The sequence below is a fragment of the Dryobates pubescens genome, chromosome 22 (assembly GCF_014839835.1).
Source record: "Dryobates pubescens isolate bDryPub1 chromosome 22, bDryPub1.pri, whole genome shotgun sequence".
Classification (NCBI taxonomy): domain Eukaryota; kingdom Metazoa; phylum Chordata; class Aves; order Piciformes; family Picidae; genus Dryobates; species Dryobates pubescens.
Genome location: NC_071633.1, coordinates 4,905,283 through 4,929,703, shown reverse-complemented (window position 1 = coordinate 4,929,703; position 24,421 = coordinate 4,905,283). Strand labels below are relative to the sequence as shown.

At 43.0% G+C, this 24,421-nt stretch overlaps 1 protein-coding gene across 1 annotated transcript in view; it reads right to left on the bottom strand.

The window, feature by feature from the left end:
* ANO5 (anoctamin 5) overlaps nt 1-24,421 on the bottom strand; it is a 63,662-nt gene that overhangs the window by 21,818 nt on the left and 17,423 nt on the right. Inside the window, exons 4-11 of the mRNA XM_054171878.1 lie at nt 21,355-21,402; nt 15,474-15,518; nt 14,207-14,320; nt 6,683-6,751; nt 4,829-5,113; nt 4,098-4,211; nt 1,018-1,133; nt 222-356 (exon numbers count right to left, since the gene is read on the bottom strand). Of these exons, the coding sequence (XP_054027853.1) occupies nt 222-356; nt 1,018-1,133; nt 4,098-4,211; nt 4,829-5,113; nt 6,683-6,751; nt 14,207-14,320; nt 15,474-15,518; nt 21,355-21,402 (926 nt within the window). The remainder of the gene's footprint in view (nt 1-221; nt 357-1,017; nt 1,134-4,097; nt 4,212-4,828; nt 5,114-6,682; nt 6,752-14,206; nt 14,321-15,473; nt 15,519-21,354; nt 21,403-24,421) is intronic.

Sequence of the window (24,421 nt, the reverse complement as noted above, 5' to 3'; positions counted from 1 at the left end):
CTTTTAACCCACACATTGAGTCTTACTAACTACAAAGTCACAAGTTCTGCATTAGCTGCCCAGCACCATTTCAGTCAAAAAAGGTAACCAAAGACCAAATCAGTCTGCTCTGACAAATTTTAGAGGCTTGCTACCTGTCTTTTTTCCTTTCAAGAACAGTATTTTCACATTGCTTAGCTTTTCCCCTTATAAGCCCAGGAGATTTTCAGCATTACACTCACCTGCTCATATTTTCATCCATTGTAAACAAGCCATAAAGAAAACAGATTAAGCCAACAACTGCTGCAAGGAATAACATCTCGGTGTAAAATCCCAGCCAGGCAAAATAGATTCCAATCTTCTCCCCATAGTACTTCCTGAATGCAAAAAAAATATTGCAATTAATAGGAATACAAAGCAAAGTTCAAAACTGCAATACAGCAAACTGAGCAGAGTTAAAATGAAAAAGAAGGTGGCTGGAAAGGGACTTTTCATAAGGGAGTCTAGCAATAGGACAAAGGGAATAGTTTGGAGTTGAGGGAGAGCAGGTTTAGACTAGAGCTTAGGAAGAAGCTCTTCAGAACGAGGGTGGTGAGACTCTGGAATGGGCTGCCCAGGGAGATTGTGGATGCCTCTTCCCTGGGGGGTGTTCAAGGCTGGGTTGGATGAGGCCTTGAGCAGCCAAGTCTAGTTGAGAGGTGTCCCTGCCCGTGGTGGGGAAGTTGGAGTAGATGATTTCTAATGTCCCTCCCAGCCTAAGCCATTCTATGATTCTATGCATGTGCTCCTCTACAGCTGAATTATTGGTAATGTACCTCAGGAGCACTGGCTAGAATGAAAATGCTCAATTTCAGAGCAATCATTTTTTCCATCTGCTAGTAAAAACCTGCTTTGTGTCCTCTGAGGACCCAGTGCCCAATTAGGCATCCAATTCTTAAAAGCAGCAAACATTTTCCAGCAGGATCAAGCTACAAATGGCTAGGCACTTGTCTTACAGCAAAACCAAGTCGGTATCTTAAAGCACAGGCAGTGCTTTACCTGATGAGGTCCAGAGGCTGCTCCTTGTAGAAGCGCAGGAAGCGAGCCCACTCCATGTACAGCGTGTACCTCTCGTTGTCACAGTTTGGGTCATTTGCCTTTTTCCAGTACTGGCACTGTGGGCAAATCAGAGCAAAGGCAAAACACCTCATGGACAGTCTCAAAGACTACATTGAAAGAAACAAACATTCATGATCATGATGATGAACAGCTCTTAAGATCATGCCAATTACATTAACTTGAAATTCAAAACACAGCACTCTACTTCCACACTAAACAGAACCCTTTCTATCTATGTAGTGTTTTAAGGTAATGCACATTTTCAGAGAACACTTATCACAGAATGGTAGGGCTTGGAAGGGACCTCTGGAGACCATCGAGTCTAACCCCACTGCCAAAGCAGGACACACAGGAATACATCCAGGCAGGTTTTGAAAGTCACCAGAGAAGGAGACTCCACAACCTCTCTGGGCAGCCTGTTGCAGGGCTCTGTCATCCTCACAGTAAAGAAGTTTCTCCTCATGTTGAGGTGGAACCTTCTGTGTTCCAGTTTGTACCTATTGCTCCTTGTCCTGTCATTGGGCACCACCCAAAAGACCCTGGCACCTTCATCTTGACACACACCCCTCAGATATTTATAGATATTGATAAGATCCCCACTCAGCCTTCTCCTCTCAAGACTAAACAGCCCTAGGTGTCTCAGTCTTTCTTCACAGGAGAGATGTTCAAGTCCCCCAGTCATCCTTGCAGCTCTCCATTGGACTCTCATTGGAGATCCCTGTCTCTCTTGAATGGGGAAGCCCAAAACTGGACACAGTATTCCAGGTGTGGTCTCACCAGGGCAGAGTACAGGGGGAGAGGAACCTCTCTACACATTCTGGACACATTTTCTTGATGCACCCCAGGATGCCATTGGCCCTATTGGCCACAAGGGCACATTGCTGTCCCATGGATAACTTGCTGTCCACTGAGACTTCAAGGTCTTTCTCCATGGGGCTGCTTTCCCCATCTTAGCCATTAGTTAGTCTGCACAGGAACTACCAGCTGCTTTAAGAGCCTGCTGTGGAATCACTCATTTGCACTGGTAGATTACTGCAGCGGATGGTTTGCCCCTTCACACTGGAATGGCAGATGCAATTGCAGAAGTTCAAGCTTCCCTAATGTAGAAAACCACTATTTCACTCAACTTCCTGAAAAATAATGTGAATTTCAATCCTGTTCCCAGTACTTCAGCGTCATTGTAAATTGCACAGCCAAAAGCATTTCAGTGAGAGATGTAAACCAGGGGCTATAAATTAAACTTGTTTCCTGCCTCCAGCCACGGCACCGTAATGGACTTTGTGCTGTGGCTTCTCCAGTTGCAAGGCAAGGACATGCAAAATGAAATTCTGACACTAATTAACTTACAGTGGTGTTCCTCACTGTCATGCCTCCACCTGCCAAGTAGCCACCTGCCTAAGAACATTTTGGAACTTCATCAGTTTCCTAGAAATGAAGCAGCACAAACTCACTGCAGTTTCTGACAGCTCTTGGAATTTTCTTGGGTGCTGCAGAAACTCTGCCTTGAGAAACAAATGCTCAGTCTGTGCTCTTGACTTTTGGTTTGGTTTTTTTTTCATCTGACTGCCTCTCAATCACGAAGAAAAGCATAAAATTGGTTTCTAAATAAAGATCAAGAAGCCTAATCAATGTAAAGCTTACACTGAAAAACAAATAAAGGTTCAATAGTAAATTTTGAGGCAATGATTTGTGAATCCATCTTGTCATCTGGGGATTTTTTTTCATGTGATTTCTTAGAATTTAGGGTTGGTTGTACTTGTCTAGAGGAGATTCTTCTCCAGCTGCCTTTTGCTATCTGTGCTTTTGGTACTCCCAACAGCACAAAATACTTCCCTGCCTTGGTTAGCCTTCTACAAGCCTGGACTCTCATCAGCTGAATTTATCCATTTCATTTGCTAAGGGCAGCAAAATTCTTCTGCAACATTAAAAAAATATAAATCTCTATAAAGTATTCAAAAATACCTTGTGGTGGAATTCATAGACAGATATAAATAAGCAATTTGAGGGCACTAAAGCACTGTGACAAGTCTGAAATAACTCTTTAACAACAAGGAGGGAATTTAAGATTAAAGTCATGAATTAAGCAATTCAAATGGAAAAAAAGATGCTAAAAAGAAATCCATAAAATAAAGGATGTCTGTCTTGGTTTCTCCAAGGGATGTTAGGGCTAAATCTATATATGCTGTATTAAAAATTGACCCTACAGCCAAACTAAACACCAGCTTTTACCATCTTTACCACACTTCCTGCAGCTGCTCACTAGGAGATGGACAAGTGACCACCCTACACTTACCTGCAGGGCTCATGCAGACCATCTGACTTCAGTCCCCAACATTCTATTTGTCTAACTACAACATTTATGTAACTTCCTCTTCACTGTGAGGGTCACAGAACACTGAAACAAGCTCCCCAGAGGGGTTGTGAAGCCTCCTTCTCTGGAGACTTTCAAGACCCATCTGGATGTGCTCCTGTGTGACCTGTGCTGGATTCTATGGTCCTGCTCTGGCAGGGGGTTTGGACTCGACGATCTCTGGAGGTCCCTTCCAACCCCTAACATCCTGTGATCCTGTGAACTACAAGAGGTATTTGCATAACTACAGGGAGTTACACTGCTGTGTAACTGCAGTGTTTGTATGTACACACCCTGCACAGGCCCACTGCTCAACCTATGCACCCACAATAATTGATTCCTTGCTACCATCTTGCTGATGTGCTATCACACAGCGTAAACCAGAGACACTGTAGAAATATACCAGGGAATAGCTCTGCTGCAAGTGCTGTGTCTGACAGATAAGTACATCCTAGAAACTCATCCATAGGAAGCAACATTTCAGCACATAAAAGCCACATAGTAGAGCTGGCAGACAGGTCTTGTGTAGTATAAAACAGGATCAATTACTGGGACAAATGGAGAGGTTTGAGAACATTTTCATTTCTGCTGGAAACAGCAAATGTCACAGTAGGTAAAAGAGTGAACACATTGGGAAATGCTCAAGGGAGCAGAAAGCTCCAATACTTACATCATGCAGAGGATATGCAGCTGAATAGGTGCCATTATTTAGCAGCCTCTTAATCCCAAATTTTTTCTTCCCTTCTTCTGTCCCATAAGGGCAACGTGTCAGAATGTAATTAACCTGAGATTCAAAAAGAAGAATTTCAGACCTTTCCTGCTTGGAGGCCATACAACAGAAACCTGTAATGGCTGTGCACTGTGTCTAATCTGAATACACAACACACATAGGCAGAAAGTGTTTCTTCAGAAGTCCTTGCCCTGTATGAGACCCCTGAAGGCACGTTTGCCCTGCAGATATCCACGAGATCATTCCAACAAATACTATTGCAGGCTTCTAAGAAAGACGCACAGGCACCTAGGCTTTTACCCATGGGTATCAGGTAATGACAGGACTAGGGGGAATGGAAAATAGGAATGAGTAGATACAGATTGGATGTTAGGAAGAAGTTCTTCACTATGAGGGTGGTGAGACACTGGCACAGGTTGCCCAGGGAGATGGTAGAAGCCTCAACCCTGGACGTTTTTAAGGCCAGGCTGGATGTGGCTCTGAGCAACCCGCTCTTGTGTGAGCAGGCCCATGGCAGGGGGGTTGGAACTGGCTGATCCTTGAGGTCCCTTCCAACCCTAACAATTCTATGATTCTATCACAGTGTACATACTCCTTCCTTGCAAGAATATTCTGATGGGACCATGTAAATCTACATCCAAGTCTGTAAGGAGGCCACTTCACATACGTACTATTCTGTTTCTCATGGACGGTGAGAAGAAAGTGCTCTCATCATTAATGAGGTACAGCTCCTGCTTGTCCTTGCTGAATGGTGCTGTGAAGTAATCTGGCTCAGGGTGCATCACGCTCTCAGGAAGCCTGAGTGGGGCAAGCATACAGTCCAGGGGGTTCTCCACCGTGGAGGGAATGTCATTTTCCCTGATGGGAACTTTAATGTTCAGCACTTCTGCATACGTGATGAGAACCTCCCACGGGGCGTGGATCTTGACAAAATAGATCTTGCCATCTTCAGATTCCTGCCGTAGGGAAGTTAAAGCAGCAATCAGAGTAAGCTGTGGTATATTGCAGCATTTAGGAGAGCAGCTGTTGTAGAAAATCCCTTGTCTTTTTACAGATTTTGGAAAGGTTTAAAAAACAAACCAAAATGCAACAACAAAAGGAAAGGGCAACAGGGAGACCTTTTGTGCATATCCATACGTCTGGGGAATGCTGGCAACACGCTGCCCAGGGAGGTGGGGGAGGCCCCATCTCTGGAGATATTCAAGGTCAGGCTTGACAAGGCTCTGAGCGACCTGCTCTAGTTGGGGATGTCCCTGCTGTCTGCAGTGGGGTTGCACTAGTTGACCTCTAGAGGTCCCTTCCAGCCTGCTTCATTCTATGATTTTAACTGAAAAGCTTGTCTGAGTGGGAGTTTGCTCATAAAGACAACCTTTGCACTATACAGACCTCACAAAGGCTTTTCAAACTACATTAGCGATGCATGCTGAGGCCTGAAAACTCTCATGACACTATGGGGTAGCTGTGCAGGGCTGGCCTCTTGGCAGGCCATGTGTCCCTCAGGCCCCCATGCTGGACTCTAGAGCTGTTCCCTGTGCTGATGGGGGTAGTTTTTACAGACCAGTAGTGCACATCATGCAAAAAGGAGGTACCAACCAGAGCCAGGATCTGTTACAGCCTCCCAGCAATGATAAGGAATAATCTTATCTTAGGCTTTGCCCAGCAGTGTATGTTCCAGCATTCTTCTGCTTACACAGCAGAAAGTGGCAATCAGAAGGTATTTTTAAGATGTTGATCAATGAATCCCCATCTACAGATGTCACAGAGTCTGAACTTCATCAGGGGTTGTTTTGCTCCACTGCCCATCTTATCTCTGGCAGAAATGGGTGTCACCATCCCACATTCTCTGGGTATTAAACTAAAGAGTAACACTAATCAAACATAGAGACAGAACGAGGGACAATGGTTTGAAATGGAAGCAGGGCAGATTCAGGTTGGACATCAAGAGGACATTCTTTACATGGGAGTGTTGAAATACTGGGAACAGGCTGCCCGGGGATGTGGTTGAAGCCCCATCCCTGGAGATATTCAAGATCAGACTTGATGTGGCCCTGGGCAACCTGATCGAGTTGGAGGTGTCCCTGTTTGCTGCAGGGGGGTTTGGACAAGAGGATCATTGAGGGTTCCTTCCAACCCAATACAATCTGTGAATCCCAAAGCTGTTACAACATCTGGTGGGCATGCCCTAATCCAGTCACTGGCTTCCACACCTGCTACTAGTAGCTAGGCGGAAGTAAATGTAGCTGCCAGCTTCCCGTTTACATGGGTTCACATGAAGTCACAGCTATTTAGGAACTGCTCTCTTTCTGTTATGGAATCAAAAGCCATCACTTCCTCTTGATCCAGAATTGCTTTGCTTGCACAGTTCTTATGACCATAGCTGGAAAAATAACTCCAGTCCATTAAGCTTGTTATCACTTTTCTCAAAGCACAAGGTGGTATATACGAACTAATCATCTGCAGGCCTCTTTCTTTGTTCCTTTTTTCCTGTTTCTGTTTGTTTGGGGTTTTTTGGTTTTCTTTCTTACCTTCTTGTCTTCTGTTTCTAGCTCCAAACCAGCCTTTTGCAGATTACTCTCAAATTCTCTTCTTCTTTCCTGAAGAGAAATAGACACACTTTATTAACTGCTGGAAGTTAGCAACTAACTGATCACTTACTGATGATTTCACTGAGTTTCACTCCTCCTAGCTGCCCTGATGACAACCCCTTAAAGCTATGTGACCTTTGTAAAACAAAGCAGACAGAAACCAGTTGTTGCATACCAGGACACTGCTGAGTGAAGGCCAGCTGAGTAATGGCAACACATCAGGAATTGCGTTAATAACAGGGAACCTCTCTGTGAGCAATAGGCTCATGAGCTGTGAAATCTCCTTAACCAGAGGAAGTGAATGATGACGTGTTCAGCTCTGGAGCCCTCAATGTAGGAAGAACATGGACCTGATGGAGCAGGTCCAGAGAAGAGCTACAATGATGATTCGGGTGCTGGAGCACCTCTGCCATGAGGACAGGCTCAGGGAGCTGGGGTTGTTCAGCCTGCAGAAGAAAAGGCTCTGGAAGACCTAATAGAGGCTTTCAAGTACCTGAGGAGGGCTACAAGAAGGCTGCAGAAGGACAGTTTCCAAAGGCCTGTAGGGATAGGATGAGGGGCAATTGGTTTGAAATGAGAGAACAGGAGATTTAGGTTGGATGTGAGGAACAAATTCTGCACCATGAGGGTGGTGGAACACTGCAACAGGTTGCCCAGGGAGGTAGTTGACCTCGCATCCCTGGAGACAGGCAACGTCAGGCTTGAGAAGGCTCTGAGCAACCTGCTCTGGTGGAAGATGTCCCTGCTGACTGCAGGGGGGGTGGATTGGTTGACCTTTGGAGGTCCCTTCCAACCCAAACCATTCTATGATTCTCTGATTCTATGTGTCTTGAGCATTTCTGACCCTTGTGGAGGTTGATGTGTGTGCTGTGTTATTGCTCCAGTTCAGCTATGTTTAAGAGAAAGTTTAAACTAGATGAAAAGAAAAATTCTGGGAGCACATGGAAGACTGACTGCCTACAGTGGTATCTATTTACCAGTTTAACAATTGTGCCTGATCCAGATGTTTGAGTACTGATTACAGGCAATTCTAACAGCATGCTTCACAACTACTATGACTGTAAACCTAGATAGGAGGCACAATTCATCAAGTGTGAGCTCACATATGCTTAGCTTGCATAAAGTCCATGTGGACTTCATCCAGAGATAAACAAAGCTGTCTGTGGCAGGGAACAGAGCCCGTGTCAGCTCTGAGTTTGAGACAATTCTTGAACTCTGTATTTTGCCAAGTAATTCCTGGGTGGTGTCTTCAGGAAATAACATCTTCTTCCCCTCCTTCTCTGCACAAGCTTTGTTTCTATTAGGAAACTGAATTAATTTCCTTCTAATTATATAAAACTTGCTGAAGAATTGCCAGAATACCTACAAGTAAGGCTAAATATTGTGCCCTGGCCTCTGTAGAACACACTAGCTAGACTTCTAATTTATTTCTAGCTACAGCCTGCAAATGCTCTGTGATGATTTCTCTACTGAAAGGTCTTAGCATTTTTCAAACCCACTTAAAAAATCCCAGACCACCTTAGTTTTCAGCCAGTTGCTTTCTCCTTTGTATCTGTGAGGAGCAGGCTGCTCTTTTTTTGCACTGCAGCTTGCAGAAAGTACTCAGGATAAATGGATACAGACTGAAGAAGAGATTTAATGGCCCTCAAATCTATTCTAAGATATACTGATATATTTCCCTCTGTCAGTAGCCTCACATTCTTACCTGTCATCTCTGGTTTTGCTACATACTATTAGATATTAAATTAGATACTGGCCTAGATAAACTTGCAAATATGGTAATTCCCAAGTTCTAGCACATGCTGAGGGCAAATGTAATTCCACACACCATTTTCTAATTAACCTCTCCCACAAACTTGCCTACATGCACCTGCATAAACACAGCAGAGAATTAATTTGCTGACCTTCTGACCTCATCGAGAATACCACTAAAAGGCAATTTCTGATTGCATTTGGAAGTGCTACAAGCAAAGCTGACATACATGCCTGGTGTCCAAGGCTGTGTGCTACTCTGGATTATATTTTCTCCAAACAAAGCACTTTGGTGTGCATTGGAACACTGAAGGAGAGCCAAGCGAGGTGGCTCAGAAGGTTCTATGCCACCAGAGAGACACCAGGCAGCCCCTCATCCAGTTGTGCAGCTTAATAACAGAGAGAGCCAAAGGGTTTGGCCCCATCTCACTGATCTTTCCTTACCCATACACTTAAGTGTGATAAATTGCAGTGCTCTAATGGAAATTATGCTCCTTTTACCACCTTGCTGTCTTCCCAGCAGCCACCTTCTCTGAAAGCCATGCAAATGCACTGTACTTTGCAGTCAGTTGAAACACCATCTTTGAAAGGAAATCAATCTGCTGCAAAACCACAATGCTCCCCCTCTTCTTGCCAAATACTGTGGCTCCTCATGTCCCCATCAAAGGCTTTAAATGGACAAAATGTACCCAGTGCTGTTTTGTTTCAAGGTGTACTTGTAAGAATTTAAGCTGACTGTCCCAAACCCAGAAAGACAATCCTGGTGCTTTTATTTGTGACTTGGCTATAGGTTCCACTCTGCAGTCACAGAGGGATGAAGGAAGTATAAGCAATCACACAGGGAAGATCAGTGGCAGTGGGCTAATGCCCTTCCTCGCTTTTTATTTAAGTACAGTTCTTAAGCCTCTCCAAAACACCTGTAAGAGACTAAACCCACATTTTCTGAGGCTACTGTGGACGATAAAGGAGAGGCCAGACACTGCTGTGGGCATCCTGGACACTTGCACAGAGACATTTACCACCTAATGTAGGCTTGGCTGCAGAGAAGCACGCTGATAAGATTAGGAAGCAAGATCCAAAGGCCAGCAGCACCAATACACCCAACTCAGATGCAGCACTGCATGAGTAGGTATCTAGGGAAGATAGGCAACTATTATAAAGCTGAGACTTGATAACGGTGCTGTCACTCCCAGTAACAACAACCAATAAACAGGAGATTAAAATAACTTTAAGTTTACAACTTACTATTCTGCAATCAAACTCCTCTTTCTTGGTTTTGCCCTGCAAAAACCTTTTAGTTATCAAGATGCTCAGGCTTATTCTAACTGCAGTCACGTGTAGGATACTGGGGAACAGAGAGAGAACAGTGACACGCTCCTGTGAAGCACACATGGGCTCTGCTCTCAGCTGTTCCCTTGTGAGAAAACACAAGCACTTCACAGGACTAACACAGATGGGCTCAGTTTGAGCTCAGGCTGCCCACGCAGCTCCCTGGCAAGAACATTCCAGGTGAGATGGAGCCTGTTCAGGAAAGGCTCCTGGTTGTCTCATGAGGCTGCAGCCATGAGAGCTGTAGGCAGATGGACAGATGAGGTACATGGCCTTAGCACAGCATTGCAGGGACTGCTCCAAGGCCTGGTGCTCTCTGAATCCTTCTAAGTGCAAGAGGCACCAAACACCTTCCTTCTGCAAGTGATGCCCCAGCAGCATGGAAAGGTACCCAGTGTGGCTCAAGCCATTTTCAGCAGCTCCTGCATAACTTCTCTCAGGGTGCTGCAGTAACAAGAAGTATCTGATGTGTCTGCTGCCCATGGCTCCCTAATGCTGGGCACACAGCTTCTCTCAGGGTGCTGCAGTAACAAGAAGCATCTGATGTGTCTGCTGTCCATGGCTCCCTAACATTGGGCTATCTAGTGCCAGTGGGAAAGCAGAAGTTTCTGTCTGGGATGATGAAAAGTAGGACAGGATTAAGTAAGATTTCTTTCTGTATCTCCATGGCCCACTGGGGACAGGGGGATTTTTGTCCCTGTGTCTACTAGAAATAGTTATTTTGCACTGAGTCCTAATGCTCTGGAGTTTCTGGGGAAAACATAACCACTGACTGTCAACAAAGATCCTGTCCTGGTCATGCATAAATGTTTACTAGATAGTTTAAAAAACTGTATTTATTCTTCCATGTTCACATGCATTTCACACCTGGGTAAAATACTTCCTTTCATCTGCTAAAGGCTTTAAGGAAAAATATAAAGTACTGTCTCACAAAAATGCAACCCTAAATATTGCTTAAGAGAGACTTGGTGGTTAGGATGTATTCAGGTAGCCTACAGAAGGCAAGTTCAAAAGAGAGTTTAAGCTGTAAAGTTTCATGGGAACATCAACAAAGTTAATGCATTTGTTGGGGATGATGAACAGACTGGCTCTTACATCTGTATCAGGGCTACACTGGAACACACAAAGGAGTTATTCATCTCTCTCAGAAACACACAATAAAGCTGTTTCCTCCAGACAAGGAAACAAAACCACTTGCCACAACTGTTATTCTCTTCCTATAAACATCTCTATTCTTAGCTGTTACATTTTGTTGTATCATTGCACTACAGAAAAACAAATTGACATGTCTTCCCTGTGACAACTGTACAGTATGCCAGACACATTCCAAAGGCTGCACTGCATCACTGCTTGTTTCATCCCAAAGGCAAGAGCACAGTGCTTCTATGCTAAGAAGTCTGCATTAATTCACAGACATGTTCAATCTATAAAGATGTAAGTGCAGGACAAATTGAATTTTCATAGCAGACTCACCAAGAACTGTGTGGAAACTCACATGCCATACCATTGGTACCTTCATGCCTCTCTGTTCTGTGTCTGCAGAGCTAACCCACAGGGCCACAGACCAAAAGCCTTCTTCATGGGGTCACAAACTTTTGCAAGTGATAGACATACACAGCATTACATCTCACAGAGCTTGATACAGATGTTCCACTCTTTTGCAAGAAAGTTGTTTCTTTCTAAGTGCATTTTTACCTCCATGAGGAAGTTCGTTATTAGTTGCTAGCTCTTGGGTTCTTCCCCGAGGGAATCCTCCAGTCAATAATGACACTCACACACATCACCTTTGGTCTGGCAAAGACTCCTGCCATCCCCTAATGATCTATAAATCAGTGAGAAGGAAATTGCTGTGCACAATACAAATGACTAGACTGGGCATTTGGCTCGTTTCCCTTGCCACTTGAAACATTACCTAAATAGTCTCCATTTCTTCCCTCCTGTTCCTTGAGTATGAGGTATGAGTAATGGAAAAGTTTATTTTAAGAGTTGCTTTCACATATTTTGCATGGGCAGCTTGTTTTCTCTACACTGACTGATCTTTCCCTTCTTTTTAAAGTGCATTTTACTTTACAGTAGAAGGAGAAATCTAGCTAAGGTTGCAGCATGACCAAGAGTTAGTATGGGTTTGGAAAAGCATGCCTTGACAGAAACCTCTGGCACCACAGCTGTAACACAAATGCAGTCTCTCAAAGCAAATGTGGCTAGCTGGGAAAGCAGACTCCAAGATGCTGGAGCTGGGAAAAGCATGGGAGATATTATTGCTGGAAATAAAGGTTGTGATCTACATTAGATCACATTTGCATATGGGCAGAATAAGTCCTTAATGAAAAAAAAACCCAAACCAGCACTCCCTTCAGCAAGGTATTGAAGCAGTAAGCAAGCTTGGGTATTTTTTTGCTTACAGCCCAACTGTACAGGTTTTGTTCAAAGAAAATTAAACATCTTAATTATGAAACACTTTACCAAAACACAGACAAGAAACATTCTTTACTTCACAGACCTTGGATTTTGATCATGATTTTGTCATAAGCCTCTGTATAATTAGCTTGCTTCAGAAAGCCTTATCTTTCAGAATAATGTGATTGCAGGAGAATGAAGTGGGGTTTAGTTTTGGGGGTCTGTGGGTTTCTGGTTTTGGTTGAGTTTGGTTTTTAAAGAACTAACTCTGGAGATATACACTGGAAAGCCTAGTTTATAAAAGTAACCTCTCCTGGGTCAGAAAGAATGGTGATGTTTCAAACATTATGCTTACATATCATTTGTTGTTCCCCTTGACTGCATCTCATACTATTGGATTATTTTTTTTTTTAAGTAGCTTGAATTTACATATTGGTCAAGTCAGAGCTCAGTGTCAATGTGAGTAAGGAACAATCACAACTCACTGACTGATTTTTGTCTGACCTACTGCTGTCATTGAGGCAACTGGATCTTGCTGGGAAATGCAGGGACCATCACTGACTGGCATTTTAGAGAAAGCCTGTACCTGTATGGCATCCTGGCCTGCATCAACAACAGTGTGGCCAGCAGGAACAGGGAGGTCATTCTGCCCCTGTACACTGCACTGGTCAGGCCACACCTCGAGTCCTGTGTCCAGTTCTGGGCCCCTCAGTTTAGGAAGGAGGTTGTCTTGCTGGAACGAGTCCAGAGAAGGGCAATGAAGTTGGTGAGGGGTTTGGAACACAAGCCCTATGAGGAGAGACTGAGGGAGCTGGGGTTGCTTATCCTGGAGAAGAGGCGACTCAGGGGTGACCTTATTACTCTCTACAACTACCTGAAGGGAGGTTGTAGCCAGGTGGATGCTGGTCTTTTCTCCCAGGCAGCCAGCACCAGAACAAGAGGACACAGCCTCAGGCTGCACCAGGGGAGGTTTAGGTTGGAGGTAAGGAAGAAGTTCTATACAGAGAGAGTGATTGCCCATTGCAATGGGCTGCCTGGGGAGGTGGTGGAGTCGCCATCACTGAAGGTGTTCAGGAGGAGACTTGATAGGGTGCTTGGTGCCATGCTTTAGTTGGGTGGGTTGGAATGGTTGATGGGTTGGACGTGACGATCTTGAAGGTCTCTTCCAACCTGGTTTATTCTATGTATGCTCTGTTCCATAGGAGGTCTTTTATCAAAGCCACTTTAAATAGAATGACTACACATAGGCAGACAGCAAGTCAAGCACAGGGAAGGGCTTAAAGAGGAGCTTTGTGTTTATTTTGATCAGAGGCTAATAATAATAATAAAAAAAAAAATCCCAAAGTCCTAAAGCTCTAAAGAGAAAATTCATGGATTCTCAGATCTTAGAATTCATTTCTGCTGTAACTGAACTCAAAAGATAAGAAAAAAACTTTGCTCCATCCCATTTGGACAATGCTTTGCTTATTAGGCATTGGAATGGGCTGCCCAGGGAGGTGGTGGAGTTACTGTCCCCAGAGGTGTTCAAGAGGGGATTGGACGTGGCACTTGGTGCCATGGTCTAGTAGTCATGAGGTGTTGGGTGACAGGTTGGACTTGATGATCTTTGAGGTCTTTTCCAACCTTATTGATTCTATGATTCTATTTAAAAGAAACCTCCTCCATTTAACTATTTACAGACACAGTTTAACCAAAGCCACAGCTACCTATAAGGCTGTTCACCAAATAAAGCAAAATCACTTGGATTACTTGGCACTAACTATTGATCAGCCTAAGCAAAGGAGAATGATCAATGCTGTAAATGAATCCCCCCAAATCTAACATAATTGGCTCCTAATCAAAACAGTAAATCTCACAGAAGTTTCAGTACATGGAAGGGCTTTTTTACACAGCTATCAACTTTTTAGCTAGATTTGAAAGGCTTAGTAACTGATACTCAGCTTATGATTGGTAAGACTTAGGAGGACCTTAAAAAGATGAACTTACCAACTTTTTTTCCCACTCCTTATTGAGATCATCCACATAGGAGAGAACAAAATCAATTCTCCTGACACCATCTCTGAAGAAAATAGAATCTTTGCTTTGATGCCTTTTATCAATCTGTGGAAGACACAGGCACATGATTAAAACACCCAAGCATTGCTGCTGTTCAAAACATGTAACAAGACAGAGTTGTTCCCTAAAATTGTCTCAACACTTTAGTTTCTCCACAGCTCAAGGTTTAACAAGGCCTGCAGCCAGTTAAAATAGCTGCAAAATTAGTTGTTTATATCCACAAACATTACATGTAAGTAGCTGGTACAGGAAGAACAACTGTATGCTAGTGTAGCAACACCTGTGAGCAACGCTACCACCGCAGAGTCTTCAGTGTGGCATAAATCATCAAGACAAGTGCTATCTGGCAGCATGATTTTCTTCTGCAGTTAGTCAGAGTGCCACCCGACACAAAAACCAGGCCAGGGCTCCTGGGGCAGGTAGCAAAAAGTAAATTCCATGCATTTTCTTCTACGTAACAGACTCACCGAACCAACTACCACGGAGACATACATCACAGCAGTGACTACCCAGGAAAATGCACACAAGCAACACAGGGGTTGCACTCAAAAACTCAGTATTTGCTTTCTTGAGGAAATAAAATAAATCAATCTACTAATATGTATGAGTGCAACAGGGTGATTAGCATTCTAATTGATCTATTAAGGGCATATTTTCATTATCAGCATGCCAGAATGTCACAATAACAACATTCATCATTTTCACTGATGACAGTAGGGTAACTAATGTTAAGCAAATAAAGAATATTAACTCCTAGGGAAATTACACACAATATTAGGTCATGTTATTGATTATCATGTAAGTATTCACCTCTACCAAATTGTTCACAAGATTCGAGGCTCATACAACAGAATGCTCTCCATAAAAGCTAACACTCTGCTCTCAACTGAACTCCAGGCTAAGGAAGGTTGGTAGTGGTCTCTTTAAACCACAGCCATCAGCAAAGCTGTGCTAATATAAGACTGAATTTGGGGTTAATTTAATTGCAGCAGGAACAAAACCAGAACGATCCAGAGGATATGCTTCTGTCTACTCCCCTCTAAAGCCATGCAACGATGCACGTGAAAAGTATTCTGTTTCCTCAGAGAACTTTACAGCTGTGAACCTTGCTCCCAGTTACCAAAAGGCACCACACAGTGAAGCATGTTATTACTGCAGCCATTCAAGCCACTTGCAGTATCATTCATCACTGCTTTACCCTGAGACGTCGCTTCAGGAACAGATTATATCTCCTTCCACTCTGCTGGAATAACCAACAAGTAGTTAGCAAGCCTGCAGGTCCTCTCCAAAACCCAAACCAACTGCTTCAAGCACTCATCCCCAACTAAAGCCAGCAGGAAATCAATGTCCTTACAACAGCCAGGAAAAGCCTCCAGCTCTTAGGGAAACAAAAGCATCCACATGCATTATGACCATGATGAATTGTTTGTTAAAAGCCAAATTCTGCTGGCATTCATTTTGGTAACAAACTTGGGTGGTTTAAAATAATGACTCCTGTAATACTAAGAGCCAGCAGTTGAATACTTAAGCTGATTTAAAAGAAAGTAATAACAAATTCTTTGAACATAATGCAAAGGCAACCAAGCAAGCACTGGTTAATGTACAGGGCACGTATGTGTCTGTTAGGTTGGACCCACCAGGACATACAAAGATGAATGGCAACCTCAGAATTCAGGGCTGACAAAATTACCAGTAGTAATAGCCACATACTCCATAACATGAGATTATCTTCACATAGGCTCAAATCTAATAATAAAACTCCTCCAAACTTAAAAAAAATCCCTGTTCCATAGTATTGCACAACTTGATGCATCTTCACTAGACACACTGTAACTGCTGAAACCAGGTAAGAGCCTACTGGGACCATACATACACAGAATCCTATAATGGCTTAGGTTGGAAGGGACCTGAGAGATCATCTACTCCAACCCCAGTGCCATGACCAGGGACACCTCTCAACTGGACTCGGCCGCTCAAGCCTTCATCCAACCTGGCCCTGAGCATCCCCAGGGAGGAGGCATCCACAACCTCCCTGAGCAACCTGTTCCAGAGTCTCCCCACTCTCAGGCTGAAGAGCTTCTTCCCAAGATTCAGTTTAAACCTACTCTCCCTGAGCTTAACACCATGTCTTCTAGACACCCTTATGAAAAGTCCCTCTGCAGCTTTCCTGTAGGACCCCTTTGCATACTGGAAGGCAGCTCCAAGGTCCCCCCAACCTAGCTCCCTCAGCCTACCCTTACAGGAGAGGTGTTCCAGACCTTGGATCATCTTTGTGACCCTTCTCTAGACTCACTCCAACAGCCCTGTGTCCTTCTTATGCTGGGGGTACCCAGAACTGGACGTAGTATTCAAGCTGGAGATCTCACAAGAAGAGAGTAAAGGGGAAGAATCCCCCCACTTACGAAGCTGTCCTTGCCTCTGGGGCGCTACGAAACGGTGCTGCAAATCAAAGTAACACAAAAAAAGCTAGAAAAAAAGTTATTTCCTAGAAATGCTGCATTCCTCTCTTTGCCCTCCCTCTTTGGCAGTTCTCCTGAGGGTTTTTTTTTTTTCTTCTTGAGAAATATTTACAGCAAAGCAATTCAAATGGAATACTTCATGAGACTAGCTCAGAAGCAGCTTCTGCTTCCTAACGCTGTACATAATCATGCAAGACTAGGAGGTTCACAGAAGTCATGGGAATCCAAAGGAAGAAGGAAAAATTAACAGCATTTGCCTGTTCTGTGTTGTACTTACAGGCTTGGGGTTGTCTTTTTAAACTACAATTGTGACTGCAACCAAACTGAAACTGTTCAAATGGTAATCAAATTAACATGGTGCACAAAACCACCCTGACATCTACGTAACACCAGCAGTGCTGTAATCATTCACCATTACAAGAAGTGAATACCAAAGCGCATTTTAACAACTTACAACACTGAAAAGTGGCCTTAAAACCAAGACAAGATTATGTGAGCCCAAATTTTGTCTTAGTGAACTAACTGAATCCCTGTAACACTGAGAAAAAGAAATCAATAAATAACATTTCTTCTTTTAAAGACTCCTGCCAAAGGAGTGTCGCAAATTCTTTGGGTAGCACAGTTATAATTAGATTATTCCATGCAATTGAAGTCATACTTTATCTTTCATGCCATCAAAGTCTGCTCATTTTCTAAGATGTATCAGAATCCTGTTCAGTCATTAAAAGGTCTGATTATCAATTTAAGATGATGCAGCAGGCATCTGTGGATCTGCTTTGAGAAGGGGACTCCTTATCACTTCCTTCTCCTTCTGCAGATAGGATTATTCATCATGGATAGTGACAGCCCTGCTTAATAAACCCATGAATTATTCCTTTCCATTTTGCTGCATGTGGGTTTCACAAGAAGAACAAGATCAGCCTTGTTATAGTCATGCAGTTCTGTGCATGCATGTGCACTTAGAGGTTTAACATACATAAACTGTTAGCAATCTGCACTGGCTGCATCAGTGAATCACCAAACGGTACACATTAGTGCATCACCTTTCTTAACAGCTCTGTGCAGAACTGTATTCAAATTAATCGATCTCAGACAACCTGCAGCTACTGAATGAAGCCACAGCTCATCAGAGCAGACATTCTGTGATGTGTACTTTCTGGAATACAGGGAACTGAATTAAAACTTCCCAGCTCAGCACGGATAGCAAGCAGAAGCTTCTGAATAGCTGAGTAATACCCAATGAGGAATTACAGAAGAGATGGAGCCCCATGGCACGTGGTGAAAACTCAAGAGGTTACAGCCACAAGTTGCAACAAGGGAAATTCCAACTGGATGTGAGGGTGTGGTTGATCAGGAACAGGTACAACAGGTTGTCCAGAGAAACTGTAATCTTCATCCCCGAGATCACACAGCTTGAACGAGCAAGGCACTGACTGAGCAACCTGATCTAAGTCTGCCTTGCCTTGCATAGCAGGCTGGCCAAGGAGACCTCCAGAGGTCACTTCCAGTCCTAGCCACTATAGAATTCTAGGGAATGATTCAACTGCAAGTTGAACAGCACTTTGCTAAATTAATCTATCAACTACAGAGCAAGCCAATGAAAACTACTTGTTCAAAAACAAATACTGCCCTCCTGTTCTCCTGTAGCAACTCTCCAGTTCTAGTAGTCTAATTATCTCAGAGTGACTTCATAGGCTGCAGACAGATGTGATAATTGAGTGCTGTAAGGGTCTACCATAAAGAGCTAAAGTTTCTTCTCACATGACTACATGAGGGCAAACTTTCTGGATTCATACAGAACTGCATCAATATTTCTAGTCACCCTCAATAGGTAACTTCTGTCTAGACATCCAGTAGAGGTCAAGATATTGGACCCTGTTCAACCAAATAACCTTTCATGGACCTAGACTTGCAGTCCTCCTATTAGATGCAAACTAAATCCCTGTCCTAGCAAATGCTGTCTCAAAGAGCACAAGTTGCAGGAAAGAACAAGACATCAGCAAGGAAATAAACAAAGCAGGGCTCAGGATGAAGTGAGGCTGTTAACACCCCACATTGAGCTCTGCCAACACAGCTTTGGGTGAAGTAAGTAAATGCTGGCTGGTGGTCACATGCTGCATTCAAATCCTGCACTGCTGAATGCTTGATGAGCAGGGCTTGGCCACCTTGCTCCCACAGGTGGCTCAGATACACTTCTCCATGGCCAAGTCAAACAAGGCAGTCACCACAAACAGGAGAGGGGAAAGCGAGCTGCTGGATGTGGCTTCAACCATTAAACTCCAACAGAAAGTGCTCCAGAAGAAACAACTTTGGATTGACGCTGAGGGGCAGAAGCTTTAGTAAACATGCCCCTGGCTGTGCTCAACCACCAAAGCACAGGGCCAGCTGACCTTGGTCCGCCGAGCCAGCTATCCCATGGTGTTCTAATGACACTACAGTACCTGAAAAGCAAATATATTTAGCAGATCATACCTGAATAGTTTAATCCTGTATATTTTCACAGGACTCAGAGGGGTTTCTATTTCTGGTTAATCACCTGACAGGGAATTTCTGTCCTCACAGGTAATGGATCTTCCTCAGCATCCACTTTGGTACTAAGTATCCCAGCCTTCTCCTTGTCCATATTGCAAATTTAGCTTGGAGCAGTGCTTTTCAGATTAATATTCAGCCAGAAAACTGCAAGTTTCTTAGGGGCCTACATTCAGAAGCACCCTCTCCAAATTTAGTTCCCTGGACTTCAAGGTTTCACAAGTGTTCAGCCTCAGAGAACTGGGACTGCACGTTCAGACCTCAGCAGCCTTCCCCCTTCTGCTTTTGGCACCTCACAGTGGGAAGGGTGGTTTAGAGCAGCAACTTCAGCAACAAAGCAGTAACCAACACTAATCTGAGCTGGAGGAACCAAGCACGTGAGCTTCATTAGGGTGCCAACACATAGTTAACAATGTGATCCCCATGAGCACATCTAGCTGTTCTATACCAAAGCACTACACTACCAGACAAGAAAACTGCCTTAAATGACAAAATTAAATGGATTTGCAATATTTGCTTGCTTACAAGATACAGTCTACAAGGCAAATATTTACTCTATTTACTGCATACCTTTGATAATCATACAGGCAAATTAGCTTTTATTATAGATAAAGCAATACAAAATACTTAAACTACAAAGCAATCAGGTGAACTTATTGAGTTAACAATTCACTGCAGAAAAAAATGTTTAGAATACAGAAATGGACAAAAATATAAGGGTTTGACACCTGAACTGAGATACAAGAAAAGCCTCCATAACTGAATGTAGGAAACATTCAATGGCTCAAACCCCACATGACCGCCCTCACTTAGACCCCCAGATGACACAGGATTAATGAATTAAACATACAGCTACAGGAAAACCAAACTGATTGAAAGGCTGCTACACTTCATAGAGCTGTTGATAAAATTTATTTCCAAAGCCAAAAAGCTCCTGGAAATGCATTTACACAAGCTAGCAAACAGAAAGGCACTGTGCTGGAAATCAAAAAGGCAAATTCTTGGTTTCTGTACAGTAAGTTCAGTTCCTGTGACACCAGAGATCCTCTCTGCATGAAGCTCTCTTCAACATTCTTCTTTGGAGGAATCCAGGTAACTGAAGTGCTTACCCACTTCAAAGAAGTGTAGTAACACCACGCATCCAAGTTGCTCCAGGCAGGCTCCAAAGCTGCATATAAAACTACAACCTTCCCCACACATCTCTTGCAGCTTCTTTTTACACCTTTACCACGCCGGTGTTTCAATACCGAACCGCATCGAAATGGGAACACTTGGAAGCGTGCACTACAAAGCAGTTTTAAGGCACCAAGATATTTGCACCACAATTTCAATGCACAGATAAAGCCTCTCTCGATGAAAGGACACATTAAACTAGGGTAGAACACAGGGAAATAAAACAGTATGTTAAGAGAGCAGATGTGTTAATGTAAGACACCAGAGCCCAATGGAAGCAAGCAGACAGTTTGAATATATCTCAGCATGTACTTTGGTTACCTTAATTTTTTGCCATTTTTATATCCATTTTACCTTTTTTTATATATTTGACAATATAATTTTGTCTTAAGTGAAAAATACTTTTGAGTTTTTCCTCAGTATTGACTACCATAAGAAAAAAAAAAGGCAATGCATTTTGAATGCTGTTGGATGTTTGTTTCTTGCTCTTTCAAGTATTTTAAAGTAGCATGCTGACTCAACAGAGCCCCTCCAGACTACCAGGATAAAGAAGAAACCCAGGGTTGTTAATAACACCATAGTCAGAATACATCCTGTAAGCCACCAAACCAAAACAAGGATGGTAAAAACAAAAAAAGCAAACTTTCCAGTTTTCTCCACCAATCTTTAACGTTTCCATTTTGTCTGTTGGCTTTCAATTTGCTTGGATTTTATCATTTAAGCCATCGCTGAGGATAAATGGGGAAAAAAAAACCCCCACATTCATTTTTTCTGAGTTAGAAAAAAACACAATTATATTGGGAAGGATGGCTGCCATGAAACTGGAAAATTTTCTGGCAAGGGACTTCTCGGCACATGGTAATAGAAGACGCCACACGAATTCATGCAAGGAAGCATGAATGCTTGCTCACTGCTTACCACTTGATGTTCTGGGATGAGTAAAGTAGTCTCAGTGCTGTTGAGACCCTGCCAGTGGCATCATGGGAAAAACATAATGTTGTTAGCAATGAGGCAAAGGATGCTTTAAAATAAAAGGCTATTTCAGAAGAAACAGTGTAGCTTCTGGCTTAAGTTGTTGAAAAAGCTTCAGGATTTTCAGTCTAGACAGTCCAAGCTCAGAGAAACCTCCTCGGCCAAGCTGGGCCCTAGCCTGTGTCACTGAGTTTTACATTGAACATATTGATTTTAAAATATTAACAACAACTTTCATTAAGAGCTGTACACCAATCCTCAGCATTCCCATTATAGAAACTGCCACCTAATCAACTTGCTGCAGATTATCATTTGCAAGCTGATGAAGAGCAACATTTAAACTGAACTTGTTCTGCTTTTAGTATCAGAGAACATATGCACAGGATAGATGGCTGCACTTGTGTTCAGAACTAATGTGGTGCCCCTTACTTAGATATCATTGGAGGTGTTCAAGAGGAGACTTCATGGGGTGCTTGGTGCCATGGTTTAGTTGTTTAGGTGGGTTGGATTGGTTGATAGGTTGGACACGATGATCTTGAAGGTCTCTTTCCAACCTGGTTTATTCTATTCTATTCTATTCTATCTTTCAGTAGAAACTGTGATGATAGCACTACACTGAATGAAAACAAATGCAAGGAGACAAATCATTGAACTCATGATGTCCACAAGGCAAATCGGTGTCAGCAAGTGTAGTTATTATGCCTCATGAAAGCAGTGAGGGCTTTCCACCTTCCAGTTCTGATCTACACCTGGAGAGGCTCTACCCTGATTTGCACTGTAGAAGATCTGGGTGCTCATTATATTCCTCTGTATGGGTCTGGAGGGTGCTGCAATGTCTTCTAGCCAGACTCCATGCAAGGATGAGAGGGACACCAAGAGCAGAGGGCTCTGCAGAGCACAGCTATAGATGTGTCCAGAGACTCTGTGGAGTCCTGGCCCACAACCGTGTGATTGCACAAGGAAGGGATTTTGAGATCAAGCTTTGCTACTGGAATGAGTAACAGCTTACATTCTGTAATATCTAAGTGCATTAGTCAATAATCTCTCACACTCCTGGTTTGCTGAAAACAAACCACTGACAGCTTTAAACAGTGCACCCAAAGAGTACAAGCACATTTGGTAGGTATGACAGTCCTAGAGGGAATTACATTGACTTTCAGCAGAAGCTGAATACTAACTTCATTTCATTGCTGTAGCATCAGTTCTTGGCTTAGAGTTGTAATAGTTCAAAAGGTGCCTTTCCCAAAATACAACTTGCACTAAGGACTGTCCACCATTGTTTTTAAATTAGAAATGAGTACTTCTCACTTTTGTTAGAATTCCACTTGAGTGAAACAAATTGGATCCATTCCCATAATTTTTTCTGAAAAACACACACAATTTCTATGCCTGTTTACACTGCAAACAATCCAGACACACATCTTTACATTCTTTCTGGATGATGCTATCTCTGAGTATTTGCTTACCTAAGTAAAATAAAAAATGCCCTTTTCAGAACTCAGTGAGGCAAGGAATCCAGGTGAGAAATAGTGCAAATAGCTGCACTGGGCTCTTACCCTAAGGTAGTCTGAACTGGGTTTGGAAGCCTGATCCTCACATCACTGAGGCAAGGAATCCAGGTGAGGAACAGTGCAAATAGCTGCACTGGGCTCTTACCCTAAGGTAGTCTGAACTGGGTTTGGAAGCCTGATCCTCACATCACTGAGGCAAGGAATCCAGGTGAGGAACAGTGCAAACAGCTGCACTGGGCTCTTACCCTAAGGTAATCTGAACTGGGTTTGGAAGTCTGATCCTCACATCATTGATGCTACTGGGAAAATCTGCACAATGTGCAGAGTACTAAGGGCCAAAACACTGAAGTGAAAAGTTTTTCTGCCATTATACACTGAAAATCTGACATCAGTGGAAGTGCAGCCTTGCTTTTCATTGCTACCCTACACCTCCTACCTTCCCCATTGCACATCTGCCAAGCTGGCACCCTTCCAGCTGATTTTTTTTTCCACCTTTCCATCTGATTTGAGTTTTGTAGTCACACTTGAAATAAGTCTTTTTGTGTTTCCCTCTGGATCTTGGAAGTGATTTGGTAACAATGGTGTTTCATGTTTCCCTCTCCTTGAAAGCACACCAGTCTGAACTGAAAAATGAACATGCATAAAAAGGTAATTATGAGAGTGTTCAGGAAAAACAATTAAATTAGTCTATCTGGAACAACTGCAGCACCTGCTGCTCTCAAAAAGATAATCTAAAAAACTGACTTCATTTTAGAAAATGCATTGCTTTAATATACTTGACAGAGCTCTGCCAATTTACTTCTGCTAAGCTGGCTTAGATAAAGACAGCGTGTTCCCAGACTTTCTCACAGACAAGGTGCAGTATGGAAAACACTGATTAACAGCAATTTTTAGTGAGCATTGCACTGGTGTGAAATTAACAGCAGCAAAGGTGAAAATCTCATATATAACTGTGCAAAGCTAATTCCTGCCTTCTCACAGCTAGCATAGGACAAGCCTGCAGCTTTACTCAGAGAGTAGTGCAGCCATCTGCCTTTTTAAAGTGAGAAACTCAGCATCCACATATATACAAAGCAAACATTTTCAATTACTTTCTACTTCCTAACTGCAAGAGCAGACAGACCAACAGTCCTCTGCATACACCTCTTACTGATGTTGATAAACTACAAACCAGTGATTCAATCTCCCACAAAATCTGTAACCATTCACAATTATCCCCCTTGAATGGTCTGAAACTTTTGCTATCAGGAAATTTGATACAAATTCCATCTTTTAACCCTTCTTCTGGTCTTGAGTTATTGAACTGACCTTCTTTCCTCCTAAGAATAGGAACCCTTACTTTGTCAGTGGGCTTCACCCCTAATTATTCTGCAACTTCAACAACTAATTATAATCACTGACCAGAGATGCACTGTGCTAACAAAACAGAATTCTGCCTTTGTATTTTCCTAGGACTCTCTCTGCATAAATATAAAGCACAGAGGTTCTATTTCATTCATTTT